This window comes from Cyanistes caeruleus, chromosome 6 (assembly GCF_971803275.1).
Source record: "Cyanistes caeruleus chromosome 6, bCyaCae1.hap1.1, whole genome shotgun sequence".
In the NCBI taxonomy this organism is placed as follows: domain Eukaryota; kingdom Metazoa; phylum Chordata; class Aves; order Passeriformes; family Paridae; genus Cyanistes; species Cyanistes caeruleus.
This window is the reverse complement of record NC_141706.1, coordinates 60360006-60378686: the sequence shown is the minus strand read 5'-3', so window position 1 is coordinate 60378686 and position 18681 is coordinate 60360006. Positions and strand designations below refer to the sequence as shown.

Here is an 18681-nt window from a genome sequence, read left to right as displayed (position 1 = left end):
AAGGAGCAAACCCCTTGGGTTGCTGTGGCACTGGAATGGAAGAAGGCAAGGAAGCAGTGCATCCCCTGGACTGTCAGGCACCTCTTCTGCTGGGTGTCTCTGCTACAGCCATGGCCTCTGCCAGTTTGCCTTCCCTGCAGATGGTGCTCAGGCGTGGCTGAGGGGTTGAATGCATCAGGATCCGTTCCCAGTCAGCGCTGAGAACAAAGTGTCACAGTATTTGACTTTTCCACGCTAAACTGTCATCCAGTGCTGTCCCAACAGCATTGTGCCTTCACTGCATTCCAGAGCATGCAGTCTCAAGCTGTAAAAATACCACTTCAATGGGTTTTAGCACACCCTTCATATTTTCTCTGATATTTTGAACCAAACCCCTCCCCTCTGTCCCCAGATAATCATGAATTGGGGCATGGGGTTACCACACGTGGCCCAGAGGACTTTCAGGGCCAGATGTTGTGCAGCAGTGGATGAGGCCTGGCCAGATCTTGGCTTCAGGCCCAGAGAACAGGCCTTGTCCCTGATGTCTGTAACAGTATAACTCTAGCCTGGTTCTTGTAGAGTCATTGCTTCCAGCTCTTGAAATGGGGTCAGTATCTCAGTTTGCCAGTGGCACCAGGCATGGGAGAACAGGCAGGTCCTAGAGATCAGCCTGGCTGAGCATAGTAACACCTGAGCATTGTTTTAACCTTGTTACCTGAGTCTCCTGCTGATTACCCGGTATCGGTGTTGTTTTCTCCATGCCTGTCTTTGCTTGCAGATGTGGTTCAGTCTTTTAGAGAACATTTTAACCTCCACAGCAAAATTTAAGCATCAGTTAGCTCAACACTGCAGCTAAACTGATTGCATCTATAAGCTGTGTGGACAGTTTTATTTTGGAATAAAAGTGCTTTATCTTGATATACCTCAAGTCAATAAAACACCCTTTGTGCTTTCCTGAAGCCAAGGAGGAGGAAAGATTTGCATATGCTGTGATATTATCACTGCAGTTGTCAACTGTTTTCTTTAATGGAAATTTAAATCAGGTTGCATAAATCAGTTTGCCTTAAAAAGCCTTGTCTTTCTTTCACTTCAGTTTTACTGCTGGCATCACTGTGCTCTAGAAAACTGTAAGGGGTAGTTGCATGTTAATGTAGAGAGAAGGATCTGTGGCTCAGACCTATCACTTTACAGGATCTGCTGTGGTCCCCAGGACAGCATCTTTCCTGAAGGGCAGCTTTTTAAATTGTGGTTATTTTTTTTTTTTCTTGGTCTAAGAGAAACATTTTTTCTAATTCTGTTTGTTAGCCTGTTCTTAAATCTTTTAGTGGAACTCTGTTGAAGCCTAAAATAGGCCTTGCACAAAAAACCAAACACATAGCAAATGCTAGAACTGCTCCCAAATGCATTATATAAACTCACAATTTCTTCAGTACACTGCAGTAAAAATTGTATTAGAAAAAATAACTGTACTCAAACATTTAATTACTTATTTTGCCTCCTACAGGTTAGGTGGCGGTCCTGATGATGCCAAGGAGATTATGCAGCACAAATTCTTTGCTGGCATTGTTTGGCAAGATGTATATGAGAAAAAGGTATTTATACAACTGTTCTCCCAAGGTGAATTGTAGCTGTGGGTATATCAAATGTTTCAAATTTTGTTGCTGTCTAAAGGTACACAGAAAACCTCCACATAAAAGGTTTGTAGTTGTTTTAGCAACAACTCAGAATACTGTAATCAGATTACTTCTGGATTTTTATTTTGTAATGATAAGAGTATTTCTTAATGAGATACATGGTTTTATGGCTGAATAAATAGGATGTAATCAAAATAGCTTCCAAATTTAGAGAGTATATAAGCTTTTAAAATGGCTTTTCCTTTAACTCTTGCTGCCATTTCTTGATGTTGACTGATGCATCCCTTGCAAGCCCAGAGTTACTGCTGGTTCCTGAGCATCTAAAGCCAAACTTTCTAGAAGCAGTAGTAGAAGATGCGTTCTTTCCCATTGCCTTTTTCCTGCCTTTTCAATCTAATGTCAGCATTCAAGACAAGTCCAGTAGGCTCTTACATCAATCCAAGCCTAATACTATTTTTTGTGTGTGGCAAAGGACTGATATGAAGTGTCTGCACTTCATGGTATTTCTCATGGGTTTTCCTTGAGACCCACTGTGTTTGTTGGCTTTTCAGTGAGTCCCACTGAAGTCAAAGAGCCCAGCCTTTCCTGTAAGAACATGTCATCAATTGTCTGTGCCTCACTGCCCCTTCCTTCTCAGATAACTACTTCACTCCTCCAAGATGCCCTGCTTTGTGCTCTAAGGGTGGTGTGCTGTTGTCCTCTCATGTTCAATTCTCAACAGCCACATTTTCATAAACTCGTGAAATGCAGCCAACTAAAACACGGGTCTGCCGATTCAGAGCTCCCATCCACTGATGCCACATGATCTCACTCAATCCCAGCCTTTCCTGATGTCCCTCCTTCCCCCAGCAGTCCCTTGTGGTATCACATCTCATTTGATCTCTAAATACAGTTTGGTTGTCCCTCTCTCTAGTTGGTGGGAACAGGTAAGAAATGTGGCAGAAACTGAGTTCCCATACTGTCGTGGGAGCATTGTCCAGTGCCTGTATACAGCTACAGAGAGGGCTCTGTTTCCTTCTCTTCTTTCACTTCCTCCAGATCTGTATGGCTAAAGGAACTGAAAAATCATAAAATGAGTTTTTGTGCCTTGAAAGTGTGGATAAGATGTTCGACCTCAGCCCTTTCAAAGCATCCCTTGACAGAGAGCTGCATGCAGTCATGAAGGCAGGAGAGAGTTCCATGGAGTTTATTCAGTATAATGTGAAAAATAGATCTGAATTCCTGTTCTAAGCATTAAATTGTCCCCATTTTCACCCAGCTGACAAGCTGAATGCTTGAGGGTTTGCTGGTTTTACGAAGTTTAAGGTAAAAAGCTGACAATGGTGCTCAAATGTTTTGAGTAAAGTTATTTGTCATTTGGTAGTAGTCCCAGTTCCTTGAACAGAAGAGAAATCACAGAAGCTGGAGGCAATGTTTTATTTATCCATAGGACTGAGAAAGCCTTCATGAATTGTCCCATAGTGGTACTGATTCAGATTATTCTGAAAACTATCAGGAAATTCCAAATACTTGCATCTTTTAGAGAAAACTGTGTGCTAAATGAGACTATTCCTGCCCTTGGCCTATCCAGGGAGTCTGGATCCACTCTTTGTGTCCCATTAGTGTTTGCATCTGAGGTAGGCAGGCTGTGCAAATGGAGCACCCGTGGGTGATTGCTGCCTACATTGTGGGTGGCCCAAAGAGGGTCTTGCAGCATTTACCTGAAGTGCAGTCCCATGGATTAAAGCTGGATTTTGTCAGCTGCCAAGAGGTATTTGTGTTAAGCTCGGTTGTTCCCTACCATCTCCAGTAATGCTGAATATGTGTATGAATATGGGCTTGGGTAATCCAGAGCATCTGCTTTGTAATTAGGCCTTTTGGAAACACAGCTTTGCTTTAAATTATAAGGGGCTTTGAATACCTGGGGTTGTCCCCAAAATTTAAAATGTTTATTAGGCTCACTTGCAAGAATGCTGTCTGTCTCTGGTGCAGAGAAAGGTACAGTTTAATTTTCAGTATTTTGACCACCCACAAGCAAAACATACTCAGAGATTTAAATCAAATGGGGGGATTTTTCTGGTCCTTTTTGTCTCTTAAACCAGCATGAGCCTGCGGGTACCAATGCTGGTCTGCAGCCGTGGGAGGCTACAGGTGGCACCTCCCTGCCAGTTGAACTGCAGAGCTATTGCAGTGACAGCTTTTCAGTAAAGTGACATATTTGCTTGTTAAAGCCAGCGTTGGAGCTTTCTGCGGCTTCCCCTCTGTTTCCAGCTTAGCGCTCAGAATTTGACAGCTAGGGGGAAAAGATGTCTTGTGGGTACATCATAATCTGTCTCAAATTGCTTTTAACAGATACTAAAATAAAAAGGAAAATGATACAGGCAGCGCTAGCCCATTCCACATGTGTGCTGGCTTGGGATTGCTGCTCTGAGTCGCTCCAGTGTGCTCAGTTCAGGTGTCTGCTGCAGTGCCCAAGTCCTAAATCACTCTGTGCTGTGCACAGCAACTGGGGGCACTGTGAGTGCCAAAACCACCATTAGCTTAAAAGGACAGATAGAGCTTCACACACATGTACAGCCTGCCAAAAACAAACCCAGGGTTGCTTTGGGGAGCAGGCAGAAACTGCTACAAGGAGAGAGAGAGAATAGAGTTACATGAGGAAGAATCTTCATGCTCCACAGGGCTTTTATATGTAATATGTTGGTGTGATTTGATTGAGAAGTGTTATTAACATTATAATGTGAAGCGTTCCGTCTTCAATAGCTTCAGGGAGCTGCAAGGCTCAGAGTGACTGCTGACTTTGGGATATCCTATTTCCTTTTCCTTTTTAAATTCAGGACATAAAGACCATTTCTAAGGACCTAATATTTTTTTTTTTTTGTAAGGGTAATGCACCCAGCTCCTTTAAGCCATTCTTGGGCACAGAGAATTGTGAGTAATGGTGAAAAAAAGATGATGAATATATACTATAATTGTGCTTTCTCATAATAAACAGAGCTTTTATGCCCCTAAATTTTTAAAGATTGATTTTAAACAGTAAATGCTTCTTTGTATGGGGGAACGCTGCCATATGTTTACATTACATTTCTTATAGTCTACATTGAAAATGAATGCATTTGATTGGATTGCTGTTCGTAAGACAGGAACTGTTAGGTGCTCTCAAAACAGATCATCCTGGTGATAGGGAGCTTGAAACATTGGTTTTTCTTATTTGCTTGACAAACAAATGATCCTTCACATCCAAGCAGGAGGCAAAGTCTGGGGTGGGGAAGAGGTGTTTGGTGTATTCAAGATTTGCTGATGTTTTCCAGGTAGTGATTTCTCTTGGTGTCATTCTTGTTTGTACAAGTGCAGAAGTGCATGTCTTGGGGTCACTGCATAGTTCCAGTTGGAGTAGGACCTTGCTAAACCTCTCCCTGCAGTTTTGGATTGGAAGCTGGACACTTCCTCAGTCACACTCCTAAATTGCTGCCCAGCATGGCTGTGTGCTGTTGACAGACGGCCGCGTGTAACCGCGGTGGTGGGCGAGCGAGATCCCAGCGCTGTTCCCTGTGCTCAGCAGGGCAGTGCAGTGTTTGCATCCTGGCTCTGCCACCCCGTGCCAGGGGAAGGTGAGCAAGGTCTGAGTCCTGGCTCTGCTGCCCTCCAGAGCTGTCCATGTTCCAAGTGTGCACATCTGTATGCAGCCAGCTCCCCGTCCCAGGCACGCTCCTCCTCCAGCCCCAGTCAGGCAGCTCCGCTCCATCTGGAGCTGCTCTTGCCAGAGCTTGCCTAGGTACACTTGGGTGATTTCCAGCCTGTCTGCCCAAGTGAGTCTCAGGAGGAAAGCCCAACAAGTGCAGCTCCTGGTGTAGCAAGGGGAGGATGTTCACTGCTGACCGGGGTCAGCTTTTCAAAGTTTAGAGTTGACATCAAACTGCTTTTGGGGACCAGGAGTATTAAAGCTCAGCGTTGCTGCTGCCTCGGCCTGGAATTCTGCAGGGTTAGTCAGACCTCCAGAATGAGCTGCATGGGAACAGCAGTGCTGTAGCTGAAACTTTTTGGTGACTGTTACAATCCTTGCGTGATACACAGGGTTAGTTGGTAAGTTTCATATCACTAAGCATCTTTCTTACTCATTTTCATCCTCCTTAAGCATAACTACGACTAGGTGAGGTTGACAATTTCTATATCATTATGTGGGGAACTAGTATGTGTTGTTATTTTTAACCATTGGGTCAGTGTGTTATTACTTGAAGAAATTTTAGGATTCTAAGTTGTCTTTGTGCAGTTAAATCCTAGGAAAAAAAAGCCCCATAAATAGGAAGTACACACCTAAGTAAGTATTTTTCACTATATACACTTCCTTCTTTGTGAATTGGTGTTTTGTAGATATTTTAGGAATGTAGAAAAAGGTGTTGTAGCTTATAACTATGTCAAATTCTACCCGTTTCAAACAGCACTGCAAGAACCTGTAAATGGACGCATTTTGTTTCCTTTTCATAGCTTGTACCTCCATTCAAGCCACAAGTTACATCTGAAACAGATACAAGATACTTCGATGAAGAATTTACAGCACAGATGATAACAATCACTCCTCCTGACCAAGGTAAAGTTTTTCCAAATGTTTCCCACTGTGTTCTCCATACCACCAGAAATAATTTTCTATGATGGGTCTCTTCAGCCATGTGAAAAAGCATCTGTTTAAACTTTGAAGGTTTTCCATTTGTATTTGACCAAGACATTGGTAAATTGATATGAAACTTTCCACATCTTTCCGGTTTTGGAAATGAAAAACCTATTTAATAAGAGTGAAATTATTTGTACGGTTGTCTTTTCCAAATCTGCACATTCCCACTGGAAATCAGTAATAATAATGAGTTTTGCTCACGTCCATATCCACATGCACTGTGTATATGCAAGCAGTCAGTTGAGCATGGACTAATGTCCATATTCAACCAAAATATTGTATCTTTGTGATACATATTTGATGTTCTCAGATAGCAATTGCCCGAAGTTCAGAACAGTGGATGTGGATTTAAACAATGCAGCTCCTAGCAATTTCAAATGGACATCTGAGCAGCTATTTTCTGAAATAACTTTTGCATTATCTTATTGTTGATTTGCTGAAAATAAAAAAAAAAAGTAGCAAATGTTACCTAATGTATTTTTTCCTCTTCCAGATGACAGCATGGATTGTGTAGATAACGAGAGAAGACCTCATTTTCCTCAGTTCTCCTACTCAGCCAGTGGAACCGCTTAATGTTTTGCCATTCAGAAACAAAACAGACTGCATTTTGGGGACCTTACTTCAATGGACACTAGAGAACTTTCTATATTATCGAGTTACAAACTGTGTTTGTATTACGACTTAGGTGAATTTGTAGGAAGCCTCACAGATTCTGTATTTAAAACAATTCTTTGATGCATTTTTGAGAAGGAGAACAAATCCATTCTTTAAGTATTATGTCAAGGCTTTTATGCTGAATGACCATAGGTTTTTAAGAATAAACACCAAAACTGTTTACTTTAGAAATAATTAAGGTATTCAACATATCAGCAACTCTGACCAGAAAATCCCCTTATTTTATTTATTTCATACAGTTCATTATCTAAATACAGAATCTGCACTCTGAACAATTAGATTTATATAGGAAGATATAAGACTTTAGTAGCTAGTGCAATAATATAAGCAACAAAGTGAACAAACTCTGGAGGGTTACGGTTCAAACTCATTTTGGACAGCAGTGAAGTGTCATCCAACTCCAGAAAACCAACTATAGGAACAGCATTAATGGCCTCAGTGAGGTAAATCAAAAAGCAAAAGTTATTTTTGTTATAACATCTGCTACAAGACATTACATATCAAACTGAATCCGGTGGGATTGCCACGCCGTACAGATGAGTATTTCATTCTAGACAGTGCATTTAATTATTCCATTTGCATAGAATTTAGGAGTACTTCATAGGATTGGCTTCTCAGAACCTAGAAAACACTTGATTTACCAATCTAATATGAAAGGCAACAACACAAAATCACCCACTTCCACCACTGTACAGAAGTATCACACAGGTCTAAGTGAGAAATCATCCTCATGAACGAGTCAGCCAGACACGAGTACATTTGGCACTGAAGTAATGACTTGTTGCCGCTTTTTTTTTTTTTTACGAAAAGATATATGAATATATATAAACACTTAATGATTTTTTGCATCATGCCAGATCATTTCTTCTTTCTTGAGTGTGCATTAAAGGTATCAACCAACAAAACAGTTCATGGTGCCTTCTCACTCTTGAAGATTCAGTTTAACAGTGTTTCCCATGTATAAAAAAAACTAGGTTGAAACTTCATATGTGTTTGAATAATAATGGTGTTCAAAAAGTGAACTTTTTTTTTTTGTTTTTCATTTTTAATCTTAGTGGGAAATTCCCCACACCCTATTTTTGTTGTATCATGTTTCTTTGTAATTTTCATAAAAGCAGTCTTATTCTGTCTCTGCTGCAAATAAAGTTATTCCATTGTAGGTTGCGTTCTTTAAATTGTGCTCTTTTTTTTGGTTTTTTTCATTCTCTTGACTGTATAAAAAATGATGACATATATTCCAGTTAAGTAGCACTTAATATTTTTATTTGAAAGGAAGTATATTATGAAAACCCTCTCTTCCCCTTTCCATCAGACACTGCTGTGCTTGCACAGAGAGCCTATCATCTTGATTTTTTAACATTTTGCTATAGGATTTTTACTCATGATAAGAAAGTTTCCCTCCAAATACTTCAATAAAATTACTTTAACAAGTTAGGTTCTTATTTCGTGTGCTAGGAGCCTTCTGAATTTGTAGAGATGCAACAACTGCTCCAGTTTCTCAAGTGTGATGTGCGTATCACTGAGGGATTCAGGTTGTTCTGTTCCTCCTCAGTTGTTTCATCTCTGTGCTGATCATTATGCAAAGATAATTTTGGAAAATGCTTGTTCAGAGAAATGCACCCTGTGCCAGGAATAAATTGTCTTGAGGTGAATGAGGACTGGCCTTGTTTTGCTGCCCTCCTGGTGCCAGCAAAAGGCCCTGATCTGCAAAGGTATTTCTGTTCCACCACTGGGGCCAGTCTGTGCTGCACAGCCTCTAACACTCTCCTGGCACTAACGTTAATCACAGCTGGGAGGTGGTTACAGAAGGCTGGAATGTCCTTTTTCAAACAAGAATACAAAGAACAGGATAATGAACATCCAAGAACAACTGCAGCTTGCTTCAGACTAAGCAACAGGAGTTGCAGCCGTGGTGGGCCATTAAACATCCAGCAGGTTTTTTGGTTCAAGGAATAAGCTGTAATTCCCAGTGCAATGTTTTATGTAAAGAGGGAAGGGGGAGGAAGAGATCTGTGTCACTGTAGAGTCTGGTGCTGGACAGCCTGTCCCGTTCAGCAAGTCTGATCTAACTGCTCTCCTTCCTTTGCTTCCAAGTCTTCATCTGCATCTCCAGCCAGCCCAGGGACGAAGTCCAAGGAAACTTCTTCAAGTCTACAAGTCTTGACAAGTTCTGAACTAACACAACTTTGTGCATCCAAATATAGGCAACACGAGTGAGCAAAGGTTACCATAATCTGCCCCAGGAAAATCTGCTCTGTCAAATGCAGGAGCAGGCATGGATCAGGTTGTTTTGTTGAGGCTGATTATGTCTCAGTATTTTTCTGCCAGTTGTTGCTAATGGATTGTTTTAATTCCCTTACATAAAATGGAACTTAAAAAAAAAGCTGCCAAAAATCTCTGACTCTTAATATTGTTAGCAACTGAAAGCTGTGAGGGCCACACCTGAATGCTGGGTCTTCTGGACACATTCCCTCATTTTGCCAGTGATGGTTCTGAATACCTTACTTGTTGTCCATAATTGAATGGTTATGGCTGTTACAGCTGTCTAGCTGCAAACAAAAAACATGTTCTTTACATTTTAATTTAGCACAGAAAATCTTGCTGCTAAAACCTGTGACCTGAGTAGCATTCACCTCAGATTCTTTTTGCACCATATATGCAGAGACTGCTTGAAACTTGCATGTTTCTTTAGCTCTTTGTTTTGAAACCTCAAAACTTTTCTAAGAATCTCTACAGCCAGAACCTTTCCTTTCTTCCTTCTGGCATTGAAAAATGTCATCTTGCTCTGGTGTTGCACATCGCAGCAGGAATCGTGCATCCCAAGTTCTGAATACCAGTGGTGGATCTGTGTTACAGCCCAGGAAATTTGTTGTAAGTTTGGACTTGGAGAAAAACAGGAAAAGAAACCCTTGGCAGGAGCACATGAGTAAGTTCTCTGTGTGCTTGTGACTGTAGTCTGGAATTGAGGTCAGCTGGGCAGTGGTTGAAACAGATACACTCCCCTGAGTGCTGCTAGGGCTTGAGACATGGGCTGGAGCCAGGTAATTCTGCAAATTCCATTTTATATTCCCTGGTGTAACTAAAACATCCAGTACAATCCTATTAGGATATGACAGGCTGTTCTCCCTTTAAAGTAGATGAAGATAACTGCTTCAGAGCATTCCAAATTTTGCACAAACTGTGACCTCTACCCCCACCTCCCCACCCCAGTACAATAAGCAGCTTTTTCTTCATTTTTCTTTCTGCACCTTCACTCTTCCAGCAAGTGACCTCTACCTGCTCTCCTGCTCTCACACTGGCCTCGAGTCCTAGCTGTTTTTTGAATTCATTCAGTTTTCCACCTTAGAAACAAATTATGGTAGTTTCTGTGATAGCTATTGGAGGTTTGAGGGCAAAAACTTGCCTGTATTTGGATTGGATGGTCCTTGCTTTAACCAGTAGGAAATTTTGCCTGCTGCTCTGGATTGTGCCCTTGTGTTGAAGTGCTCAGTACACCAGCATTGTGTTCTCATACTCCTGAGTGTTTGTGGGGCTTTTTCCAATCTTTGTCAGAGAAAATATCCTTTGTTTCTTAGCACATACCAAAACAGATTTTTATCTCCAGTAGTTGGCTGTAGCATGGTGGTCTCAGATCAGAGGTCACAGCCCATGGTGGGAGTGCAAACTCCAAGGAGACAGAGGTGCAGAAGAGGAGCCCACACATGGAAAGTGTCTGTGTGATTTGTATGGATCTGCCTGAGGAGTTTGGGAAATGATAATTTAACAGGTCTGGTTTATTTCGCTGTAACTTAAAGAGCTTCAGAGGCAAAAACACTGTTGAAGAAACAGGCGAATGTAAAGGATCTTGTTTCTTCAGCGTTGCAAATGAGTGTTTGTCTTCCACTTTGAGCTCAATTTTTTTAATAACAGGGAGGTTAATTGCCACGAGGAGTAACACACAAGGAACACACAGTGCCTATAGCGAGCAGGAGCTTATTATCCCCCTGCAGCTGAGTGTGCAGACGTGTGCCCGCTGTCTGCTGCAGCATATGCTGCATTCTAATCAGGTGATGACTGCTTGCTCTCTGTCCAAAATCATTTTAAACAACTGCAATTTGTTACAGTAGTTCCTGCTTGACACTTTTTTTAAATTTCTGTAACTGATGGTCACCACCCTGTTTTTATGAGCTTGGTGGGTTCTTAAGGACCAAATCAAGGTCTCCGTGTGTAAAAACTCTACTTCCCTCTGTGGTTTTTCAGCCTGCACATAGCTCAGTTCTGTTTTCCCTTTGCTGAAGTGCTGCTTCACACGGGTTTTTTTTGCCTGCGACTGGATTTTTTTGCCTCCCCCCAAAGATGGGTTTCCTGTTAAATGTAGCCCTGTTTTCCACACTTTTTTCTTGTCTTCTGTCAGGTTACTGTAACTGCTTGTATGTTGTATTTTATCGGGGCTTTGAGTTTGTTTCAAGAGGATGGCAACACAGATAGGATTTGCTGTGTTTTCTGGATTCTGAAGGTCTCTCAAATTCTCTACATATTTATACATTCACCCTGTAGAAGACATAATTATTTTTTATGCTGGAGTGAAAAGTCTTCAGAGAGGACACACGAACCCTTCCCCAAATGCTGTGATCTTTAGTTACTGGTAAATCCCCTCTACCTATTCCTTTGTGCTGCTGTGTCCTTACAGCACCGATGCTGTTAGTCAGGAATTTGTGTAGTACTGAAAAAAATCTATATCAGAACAAAAAGTAGTGATTTTCAGCAGAATGCCTGAGAATTCATCAAAATTGGATTAAAATGAGCATGAAATCCATTTGTAAGCTGGATTCGATGATCCTTGTCGGTCCCTTCCAACTCAGCTTATTCTGTGATCCTGATCTGCATTAGGACTTGCTACAATTTAGAGGCTCCTTGCTCTGAAATTGTTTTTTTTTTATTTTTAGTGGGGCACAGATCTGACTTTGGAGAACAATTCCAACACCTTCTCCCACACACAGGGCTGGGAGTTGATAGAGCATTTGAGGTATTTTCTTTTTTTCTAAATAGCTAATGAACTTTTCTCATATACTTGATAAATTGCTCCAGTGACTTTTAAAGGCTTTGTGGATGTGCAGAAAGATCAAAACATAAGCCTTCCAATGAACTTCAAGAACAAAAAATGGGGTGATATTGATATAATTGTTGCAGTACATAGCAAGTTTTCTGAGTGGTATTTAGCTGCTGTGATTGTTCCTTATTCCGATATTATTGGGAGAAATGAAACTGAACAGGAAGACAGGAATACCTGGTGCCCATCCAGGAATGAGTGTAGAATGAAACCGAGTAAAAAGCAGAGAACAAAGTCTCTTGGAACAACTGCAGGCTGGAAAGTTGCAGAGGAAAGGAAGTGGAAGAGAGCGGAACAAAATGTACTTATTTACGCAGGTGAAGTCATAAATTTAATGTGTAACTAAGATAAAGGGATTAAACTTAGAATCTCCCTTTACTTGGTTGTAAAACTTAGAATCAGGTTACCTCTCCAAAGTTTTACTTTCTGTGGTGACTTTGGCTCAGTGTGAAGGAAGTAGAGATCAAAGGTGGCTGCTTGGTATTTAAAATGATCTTTTAATTCCTATAAGCAGCAAAGTGAGTTGTAATGAGAGCAATGCTCATTATTAAATAAAAACCCAGTGGGTTTTCAGGTAACTTTAAGAAATATGCCATAGCTGTGCCTTGATTGAGGTGGGAGAGGCATGCCAGCAATGCAGGAAAGCAGCGAGTTTGGCTGGAGATCAGTGTGTGAGAGGCACAGGGCTGTCTGGGGTTCCCCTGTGCACAACAGTCCTGTCAACTTTCTTTTCAGACCACTGACAATAACTCGGCTTTTATCAGCAATAGCTCAATAATCTCTCCTTACAAGAAAGTGAAGTCAACAAGGACACCTAAACAGGAAGAAAACCCTGGGTATAAATCCATTTATTTTCTTAACGGGTTCAGCTGCAATTTTCTCTGAGCAGCGCTGGATCCGGGCGCGCAGGCTGGTGGAGCCCCGAGCACCCAGGGCTGCTGCACAGGAAGGCTGGAGCAGCACAAGCTTCCAACTCCCCATCTGGAAAAAGCCCCCACAGGAGCACAGGCAATGGCAGTGCCATCTGTCTTCTGCTGAGCAGATCTCCTCTCCTGGGCGCAGGAAAAAAGCTGGCACATGGAGGTGGGCTTTCAGTTCCCTGCTGCGCGGAGGTTGGATGCAGATTGCTGGGTGGTACCTGTAGAGACCAGCCTGCACTGTTGAGTCCCTTTTCCCTTTTTTCAGGTTTTTTACTTTTTTCAGAATTCCTGTTCTCTTTATTTGCCTTTTGCCTTACGACATCATACTCCCATCTATTCCCAGCAGACAAGAAACAATGTCCTTCTTCCTCCTCTTCTCCCTTGCTTTCATTCTTTTTTTGTGCCTTATCCTGTCTCCCATTGTCTGCAGTCCCTTCTAAGAGGGTGTGTTATCAACTGACAGAATATATTCTTAAATAATTATTTTCCTCCTGCTGGATGCTCCTTGGGTCACTGTGGAGACTTCATCTGACCCCAAGCCATATGAACATATACACTCTCTGCACAGACCCATGCCCTCAAGTTCCATGTAGACTCTTGACTGGTGTATTTTGGCATGAAATACTGGCATAAACAAAGAAAAGAGCAAGTCTCCCATTGAGTTTTAAAGTGATTTCCTATTCCTATTAATATTTTTAATATCAGTTCTGCAACAGATAAAAGGAGGAGGTAAGTGTCAAGTTCCTTTTGTCACTACTCTTGCTCCTTTAGTAGACTTAGAAGGGAATTGATTGCTTTAAAAAAAATATTTGGTTACTCCTTACTGTCTGGCATCCATTTCTGTTACAGGACATACCTAAATTTGTGTGGATTTCCAGCTGATAAATGTGAAAAAACTGCAGAAAACAGAAAATTTGTCTGCCCTTTATCTCACTTTGCTTTGCTTTGTGGTATGAACTATCAAGTTTAACCTATCTAGTGTTCTCTAAAAATGTAGAATTAAGTACCTGATAAGACACTAATTGAAAATTGCTGATGGAAAATATTTACATCTTCTCTTTAAAACTCTTACAAACGCTTAAGAACTCTTTAAAATGTGGGAAACTAAACCCAAGCTACTTCAGCGTCCTCAAGTTCACTGCCTCAGTCTGCAGCCTGTACATCCTGAGACCAATTTACCCACTTTTCAAGTGGTGTGAAAAGCTTATAGTCCAACTCAACAATATTGATAAAACTCTTGGAACTCAAGACTTAATCATGTCTTTTCCCATCCTACTGTAGAACCACAGGAAGCTTCCCCTCTCTGGCACCCAGCCCACATTATTCCCTGGGTACCCACTGATCTCATTTTCTAAGAGGAACTGAGGGGGAATTCCTGCCAGGCAGCTCTGTGGAAGTTGCCCAAGAAGTTTTAACACCCTATTCCTGGATGATACTGTCCCATCCTATAGTTACCCTGCTTGGCTCCAGCCGGTCTGCAGATGCAGATTCAAAATAAAATCAACCTCCATTCTGCTCCCTCCCCCCTTATTTGGGCAGCTAAGTGAAATCCAAACATATGGACTCCATAAATTCTTTGTAAATAGCCTCGTGTTAAACACTCAGCCAAAGCAATGGTTATCATTAAGCAAATAATGACACCACTAGAGCAGAACACAAATTGCACACAGGGGCAGATCCTCAGCTGTGCAGCCCAGTTTGCCCAGTGACACCAGGCTCATTGACACTGGTCCCTTGGGCTCGGTGTTGGTGCAGTGCCTGCTATAAAAACAACCCTTCTGAAAAGCTTTAAGAGGTGCCCTTGCAGTGCCAGACTCTGAATGAAAAGATGTTCTGCAGCATTTGTGGAAGAGTGGGATGTGAACACTGGGACAGGCTGCCCAGGGAATGGTGGAGTCATCATCCTGGGGGTATTTAAAAGCTGTATAGATGGGGCACTTGGGGACAGGGTTTAGTGCTGGGTTAATTGTTGAATTTGATGTTTTTTACAACATAAATGATTCTATGGTTCTGTGACAGCAAATTTTCAGTAAACACAGATCATAATCAAGAATGCATCCACAGCTAGGCAAACCAGAGTAAAACAACTGAAATAAAATACTGCTGGAGACAGGTTTAAATATAGACTGACTCGAAAGTACGTGAAGAGCTGTTCTACTGCTGGGGCAAACTGTCTCTCAGTAATATGAAATGCCACAGGGAATGTGTCAGAATAGTTTGCTACAACAAATAAACACACACACCCCCCAGCCCACTGAATTTTTTCAGTAATTATAAACTCTTCCATGCAATCTAGGTAGTCCCAAAACTTTCTGAACAGTAATGAAACTAGAGCATCTTACATTAAAATATGTATCAAAATAATCATCTTAAACTTATTTTACACCTTCCAAGGAGCTCAGTTCATCGCACTTTTGCTTGTGTGGCATCTGACCAGATTGTCAAAACCCATTCTTACAGGGTGCTGCAGGGTACTATAACTTAAGTGATTCATGCATGCAGCTGTTGGAACTGCTTGTTGGGTTGTGAAAAAGCTTGTGGTGCCAAGTGCTGATCTAGGAGAACTCAGATCTCCATCAGCTGCCTTGGCTCCAAGTTGTTACTGAACAACAGATGGTAGCAGGAGTTAAGCAAACTAAGAAAATATTCTAAGTTAAAGGCCTCACAAGAACTGAAATTCTTGAGAAAATACAGAGAACAAGTGTTGAGGCTCGAACTAGTTTTCATGTCCAAGTGATGTATGCCACTAAACTTTAAAGGGTACTCTCATTTCTGGCAGCACTCGTTATGGTGGAAGTCTTCATTTAACTTGGGCAGAAGCAACCATGTATGGAATTAGTATCACAGACATTTCAGGTACAGCTCGGAGCCACGACTCCTGCACATGAAGCTGCACTTGCCACAATGCCTGGCAAGAAGGAAAGAACCCCAAGTCATGTTGTTTTGCAGTAAATTACAAGCAGCAGCAGCAGCAATGAAGGGACAGCATCACAAGCACCAATGATTTCTTCAGCAGACAAGGACAGCACTGCAGCTCACAAATAGGAAACTTGTTAGTGCTAAGGGAAACAGAAGTGCACAGGCCCTCACTGTGCCCTTATCAGCAGCATCAGCACAGAAAGGACAAAATCAGTGCAAAACTGTTCCAGCAATGATCCCAAACACAATGGAGGGGGGGTGGATATAGGAGAATGCATGGAGGAAAGAGAGTGAAGTCTGGTACCAGTGAAGAAAGGAAGTCCCTCTAATTTGATGTTTGATAATTTCTAGTTCTTGGTCTCACCAAGATACTGCAGTATCAGCTAGGTGTGGAACAAAAGGTATTTTCAGGACTTACAGAGGTTTGTTTTCAGCAGTGCTGATCCAAAGTCACAGGAAAAAAGCAGTTTTCTGTAATACTTCTTTACTCCACATCCTGGCTGAGCAAGAAAGCTCCTGCATTCCTGTGACCCATCTAAGTATACAAATTTCTTCAAATCAACTCTGTAAGCAGCAGTACAGGTGACTACACCCAACTGAGACCAAGTTCTCTCATTTTTAGAGAAGTGAGGACTTCCAGAACAACCTGGAGTGAAACCACACTCAACAGAAGAGGAAACAATTTCTGAAGGAAATATTCAAACTGGCTTTCTTATTTTAACATTTTTGGGAGGAGACCATGAAAATCTGCACATTGACTACATATTTTCAACCTTACATCTTACTGTATTTTAATTCCTCATACTGGTCATCCCAACTGATCACAGTCCCAGGTTTCTCGGCTTGTTTTTACTGCATTACTCAAAATCTGTTTTGGGGCAGTAAATAATCTTGCTATCATGGAAAGCAAAATCAGAACAATCAGATTACTCATTTGGGGAAGTATTACTCAGTGCAAGAAAGCGTGGGAGAACCAAGCTCCAAAAATGAAACTCACTGGGACAAAATACATTAAAAAGTGCATTAAATTCTGCATGTAAACTACTTGGTTGAAAATGGAATAATTTCTTTAGGTTCAGAAATCAATATTCAGCAAAGAGCTGCACTCTACAGCACATCCCACCAAAACACCTAAGGATATGAGTAAGTCTGATCATATCAGTAGTTCTAACAGAGTAAACAGGATGTAAGAGTGGACGTACTCAGACCACATAGCCTTTTCCCAGTTCCTCATTTCTGACAGCAGCAATCAATGCTCAGGAGAACAGCAGATCTCAGAGTGCTGAAGAGTTTCAACAGTACTATAAACTAAGTGTATCCAAAAGCACTACACCTCAACACACAGCCTTGCAGTCTTCAAAAAATCATGAAATCCTTGTGGTTTTGGTAGTCTCTGAAGAGCACAGATGTGCCCCACTGTGTGAGCTGGAAGTCTCCAGGCTTCTTGTTCCCCTGAGTCGTTTCTTTGCAGTGCAGGGTCTCCAGGGCCACCAAAGCCTTGTGGGCAGCAGCAGCAGCTCTGGAACTCTGGCACAAGGGGGTCAGTGCTGCCCCTGCTCCTGCAGCCCAACAAGGTTTGCCTTTCCCTGGGCAAGGACACCTTCATTTCTCTCCTCACAACCAGTGCTGCTCATCTCATCAGAAAAGCCAATGAGGCTGGTCACATGTAAAAGGTCCTTGATAAATCTGAGTGACTGTTCCCAATTAGGTTCCCACCCTTCCTGTGCCTGGATGTAGAGCTGGACACAGGTTTTGTGAGGATTCACACTGTAACATTCCTGTGGACTGAGGTCACACTGACCAGCCCATCATTCCCCAAATTGTTCTCCTCAAAGCCTGGAACAACTCTCACCTTTTTTCCATTACCACCAGGACCATCCCTCAGGTGCCACTACCAGTCAGCACCCCACTGTACATTTCCTGGTTCAGATTCACAGTCCTGCTGTTGGCATGGACAGCACTGTATTCTTTCACAGCTTTATGAGAAGCAACTTGAGTAGGATATGTTAATTAAATGAAATATGTAATGGGAATATTTGTTTTGATTTGTTTTTATTTTTGGAGGAGGTGTTTTTTGTTGCTGTTTTGGGCTTTTTTTTTTAGGAAAAGTGTGACATAACTGACATCTTGGCAAAGAAACACTCTTATTTGTCATACTGATACATTAAAATTCAAACAAAAAAAAAGGATAAAATTATGCTTATGCATTTAATTTACATTTTACTCTTGCCTTTGCAGGCAGCAAAATGGTCTATTCTGAATTTCAGGCCATATTTTATGAATGGTACAAAATATCTGGGATTAAAAAAAAAATAAAAATCTGTTTTGGGAACATTTTACCTACAGATTTATGAAGGGAATATTTTAAAACACACTTCCTCCCCAAATCAGCAGTCGAATTATTACAGCATCAATTGAGCAGTGAGGATTTGAGATAAAAAACAAGAATTTGGGTAACAATAGATGTAAACACAACATCGCGCTGCCACCCTGTGGCTTGAAGATGAAACTTCTGCAGCGAAGGCTGGAGGAGGGATTATGTTTTATCTTAAACCTCTAATCAGATTAAAGAGCACTTCTGCACAAGGAGCCGCTGGCAGCTGCTGGAATTCAGTGCAAGTTTAAGTAAAATCGTACAGAACAGATCAGGACAGTACCTGGTGACACCACGGGGGTTCTGACATGGCTGTGCAGGTTATCAAGGGGATACCTGCCCTCAAAACCTTCAACAGGGTCTTTGTCAGGGAAAGAAGAAACAGAAAAACATCTGCATCTTACAGAACAATTGAGTGAGAAGGGGATCATGATTTAAACTAT

At 41.6% G+C, this 18681-nt stretch overlaps 1 protein-coding gene across 21 annotated transcripts in view; it reads left to right on the top strand.

The window, feature by feature from the left end:
- AKT1 (AKT serine/threonine kinase 1) overlaps positions 1 to 8111 on the top strand; it is a 77828-nt gene extending 69717 nt beyond the window's left edge. For all 21 annotated transcript variants that reach the window (XM_086895947.1, XM_086895951.1, XM_086895952.1 and 18 more), the window contains 3 exons: positions 1484 to 1571; positions 6078 to 6180; positions 6755 to 8111. In XM_086895947.1, the coding sequence (XP_086752073.1) occupies positions 1484 to 1571; positions 6078 to 6180; positions 6755 to 6834 (271 nt within the window). In that variant the 3' untranslated portion in view covers positions 6835 to 8111. The remainder of the gene's footprint in view (positions 1 to 1483; positions 1572 to 6077; positions 6181 to 6754) is intronic.
- The last annotated feature ends 10570 nt before the right edge of the window (positions 8112 to 18681 follow it).